A 4,394-nucleotide genomic window follows, 5' to 3' on the forward strand; every position below is an offset into this window, starting at 1 on the left:
AAAACTTCAATTGACGGGGAGAACATTGTTCTGTAGAACTTTGGATGGTTAAAGTTTGGATATCTATTAGTGTATTGATGTGGGTGCAAGAATATAGCTACTCTTCTCATACTTGATCAAACAAAATATGGAGATTCCATACTCATGCAGCGCTTACTATAGCTATGCAGAACAATTGGTTTTCGGATCAATAGACCAATTGGAAGGTGCATTTGTCAACAATGATCAAAATGGAGAAGTGGTATGTCCTGACTTGTGTTTCATACACAGATCTGACTGCTATTCATACGCACAAGGAAGAAGATTTTCATTAAAAATGTTCGAGTTCATTTTTCTTTTATTTGGACCTTAAAAACTGAAGACTGGCAAACCTTATGCCATAGAAGCGGACAAGAAAAAATAACAAATAAAGAAAGGAATTTGGTATAATCTCACAGATGGTGATGCTTGTGTCAGGTTTATCGTATTACTCATGTTGCAATTTGTTATGTGGTACACCACCATATTTCTAGCTAATATCCATTTGATGACCGTTGCATGGGATTTATTGAACATGGTGACGCATATCAGAGTGTATTCTAGTACAGGCAACTTAAATAGTGAAATGATGGAATATCTACAAGGTCAGATTTGCAGTCGCAAACGGATATATTCCTTGGACGGAGGGAGAGCACAGGTCAGTAACCATTCGTAACAACATCATACAAATAGTCTCAAAGAACTATTTCAGTAACATTTCATTAATTAGCAATCATTGCTAACATAAGCAACTGGTAATTTTTTCTGCTCGGTATTTAAATCTGCATATCCTGAAATGAAGGGACTAAGCTTCCATATGAGAAAGAAAAAAAGTGCCCGTTGTTAGCTTTGTCTTCAATTTTCCATGCTTAGTCTATCTTATCTTCGAGCCATTTGAGGCTGTGATCATTACAAATGAGTTATAAGAACATTTGAATTCCACTAAAATGCTCATTCTTGATTCTGATTTGATCTTTTTGTTTAGTATCTTTACTTTTTAGCCACGAGAGGCTGTGGTGGTTTAAATGAGGTATGAGTATATAATTTCATGGAAGTTTCTACAATATAGTTAGCTCTTCTTATCAGATTATTTGAGTTGATATAATAAAATTACTGATCCCATACCTGTGATTTTCTTTTTTCCGGATTATGATTTATAAGAACATGACATAAATTCGTAATATTAATGGTTACATACTTCTTTTATGTTTTTTTTCTTTATTATGGTTTAAACAATCATGGTTCATTGACTGATCACTTCTTCCTCTATTCTTTCCTTTACTTGCTACGAGTTTTATAAGCTCAATGTAAGTTTAATGATAGAAGATGTTATTTCTAGATAAAGGATGTAGGCTAATGCTCTTTGACTCTATAACAGAGCATGATTGTTGCTCAGGGTATTAAGTATTAACCAATCTACATGCTCATAATCTTTGTTGTATGCACTTTTAAGCTTAAATATAATGTGGAAGGGGTTATCAACTAAAATCAGTCACGTTATCTGACATATCTTTAAGAGCTGAAAGTTGCTGATAACTATTAGGAGTCTAACCATAATAACTTGAGAATTATACGCATCGAATTTTGATTTCTCACTATGTTAACTTGGAGTACTTTACTTCTTTTCCATCAGAACACAGAGTCCAATTTACTAGAGTACAATCCCCAATCTACAATTTCTGAACAGTTAGCTCGAGGGGAATGATATATGCTTCAATGATGGAAAGGGAAGTGTCTCACTTGTAAAATCTAGATGTTTGAAAAGTTTATTCTTGTGATGTAGGAGGGGTATTGTAGCAGACTTTGAGTCACAATTAGACCTTTGTTACTCCTTCAATTTATAGAAGGAAGACCTTTTTTTGCTTCTCAAATGTACTCTTATGTACCAACGTGGTAGTATTTAACAATAATCCTTTACCTTTTCATCAAAAAAAATCGGCTTCTTGATCAAGGAGACTATTAGATGAAGGGACCAAAAACAGAGAGATGTAAGATATTTAATTTGAAGTTACAGTGGGAATAGTAACTTTGTGGCAAACAATGACAAATATGACCAATTAAATTTGAAGAAATTGCTTGATTGCTCGTGCATGTTCTCTTTTGAATCTTTAGTGTCAAATTTCATAACGTTTGGTATGGTCACTTTCACTTTCACTTTCGTTATGGAGTAACTAATTGCTGCTGTCTGCTAGAATTTATTTTTCAGCATATGTGCTTCTTCTGTTAATTGCTTTTGTACATGTTTGTGAACATTTGTGACAGCTGGTATCAATTTCGTCTTAGAGATGGACCCGTTCTTTATTTAGTTTCTATAAATTTTGAAAGTTTCATGGATACACATATTTCTTTATTTTTTGTGTATTTTTCTAGGTTTTACAAATTAATTTATTTTTCAACAGAATGCATGGGACAACCTTGCAAGGACATGGAGCAAAGCTGAAAAAGATGCAGTAGCCCTTGCTCTGGATGGTACATGGAGCAAAGCTGAAAAAGATGCAGTAGCCCTTGCTCTGGATGGTAATAGGAAGAACACCGTTCTTATGATAATTTTTGCATATTTTGTTAGAAAATAACTATATCATACCTATGTATACAGAGCACTCTTCTCATTGCGGTTAGCTATTTTGATTCAGGGTGGGCAATTATGTGTGCACCTAAAATCTGCAGGACAGCTCAAAGCATTTGAATATATTCTTTGAGTGCAAACCTCCATGGAAGTTATCTAATTGTTATTTTATAATTCCAAAAGAGTACTATGTAGATTTTGTACTCATCCAAATTATGGTTCTTGCAAATATTGCAGTAGTTTAAATAATGTAATCTGTTACATGTATCTATTTCTCTTTCATATCAAAACAAAGTTATGTGATGCTCTCTTCTCTGCCATTTTATATCAAAACAAAGTTGATAAAAAATAGTTGTTCCAACTTTTATAATATTGGGCCCATGCTGGCATGAGCCAGCACCACCTAGTGTGTCAAATGAGCTTAGCTTTGGACCACTTCATAGTGAACGAAATCTAGAAGAAAGAAAAGCATATATACCAACAATCATCAAACTTGTTGAATTGCAACTACGTTAGCTCAACAACTAAAACGGAGCTTATAATTTTGCAAACGACAACGATGGAAAATCATCATGAGTGTAGTCAACATGCAATCCCCTAATAGGTGTTAGCTTAGGAAAATCAAAGACTTTGTATTCCTTCATGGTCTCAGCATTGGTAGGAATCACCTTTGTTAGAGAATGTTGTACACCTAGTGTAGGACTTTCTGACATGAACAGATGAGATTTTTACTTATTTATACTATTTTTAAAACTTTTTTACCCTTAATATTTAAATTTTAGCTTAATTAAAGTTGGTCTACAATTTGCTAATTATATACAAAATACGCATTATAATCTGATCTTACCTATTTTTTCTCCCTCTTCTTCCTCAACCAAATTCCCAATACCAAAAAGTCCCCCGGGAAAATTACATAACTTCAAAGGTCCCTTGGACTTGAGAAAGGTAGTTCTTTTGTTGATAAAGTTCATAGGATTCTTGAAGTCAACTTCTGGACCTTCGGTAGAGCAAAACATGTAACCAATTACACCACTGATAATCAAATCGACGGACTTATTACTAGTTATATATGTGCATATTAAGAAACTTCAAAGCTTTAAATTCGAAAGTCAAATTTTGTGATATAGGGTTTTCTTGTAAAATGATTGGGAATATCCTTTGAAATTTATATCTAATTTTGTTGGCCCAAGTGAAGGTTAGTTTTGAAGATTGACAAAGGAACCTAAGGCATGAACCAGGTCCATCCCTTGTGTGCATAGACACGGGCAGATTCGAGCATGTGGGATGCACGTGAAGGAGATAAACTTAACTTGACATAATTGATATCTCCTGATCGAAAAGGTTGCATAATTGATAAGGAGAAGGACTCCTTACTCAAAGAGAACATTATCCAAGATAAGGAAGGAGTTAGAAGTTGAGATCAACTAGAACTCTTCCACCAAGGAAGAGTAGCATTAGAACTCTAGTTATTTCTTCATCTACTAACTCTATATATTGTAGCATGTTCTCATTTTACAAGTAATGCACAAACGCATAAGTTAAACGTGAATTGAGGGCAAAATAGCAAGGCATTTTGCAAGCAGTTCGTGTGTAATTCAAGTGTGCAAACCTGAAGCTACATGAACCAGATAGAAGAACTAGTTCCAAGTGTCAGTCTTTTATTCTAGTTCAATTGTAGCAGGTGTTTTCATATTGTACCTTTCAGCTTTATCTAGAGGCAATTGTAATAGGTACTCAGAGTATTCAAGTTAGAGTTAACTTAAAATTGTCACAACAGTTAGAGGCTGTTTGCCAAAATGAGATTAGAGTT

The 4,394-nt window shown here is 34.1% G+C and overlaps 1 protein-coding gene across 1 annotated transcript; it reads left to right on the forward strand.

Annotated features, from left to right (window-relative positions):
- The first annotated feature begins 419 nt into the window (after positions 1–419).
- LOC109243894 lies at positions 420–2,873 on the forward strand. The gene is made up of 3 exons (XM_019410909.1): positions 420–676; positions 2,418–2,535; positions 2,652–2,873. Exons 1-3 carry the CDS (start codon positions 473–475, stop codon positions 2,702–2,704), a joined length of 375 nt encoding a protein of 124 aa, XP_019266454.1. The 5' UTR covers positions 420–472; the 3' UTR covers positions 2,705–2,873.
- Positions 2,874–4,394: the final 1,521 nt, after the last annotated feature.

The sequence above is a fragment of the Nicotiana attenuata genome, unplaced genomic scaffold (assembly GCF_001879085.1).
Source record: "Nicotiana attenuata strain UT unplaced genomic scaffold, NIATTr2, whole genome shotgun sequence".
NCBI classification, from domain to species: Eukaryota; Viridiplantae; Streptophyta; class Magnoliopsida; order Solanales; family Solanaceae; genus Nicotiana; species Nicotiana attenuata.

Bases quoted from the DNA above. Each gene is read 5' to 3' on its own strand.
- LOC109243894 (XM_019410909.1), top strand. From the start codon at position 473: ATGTTGCAATTTGTTATGTGGTACACCACCATATTTCTAGCTAATATC. The intron at 677-2,417 runs GTCAGTAACCAT...ATTTTTCAACAG, and splicing joins TGGACGGAGGGAGAGCACAG to AATGCATGGGACAACCTTGC. The intron at 2,536-2,651 runs GTAATAGGAAGA...ATTTTGATTCAG, and splicing joins AGTAGCCCTTGCTCTGGATG to GGTGGGCAATTATGTGTGCA.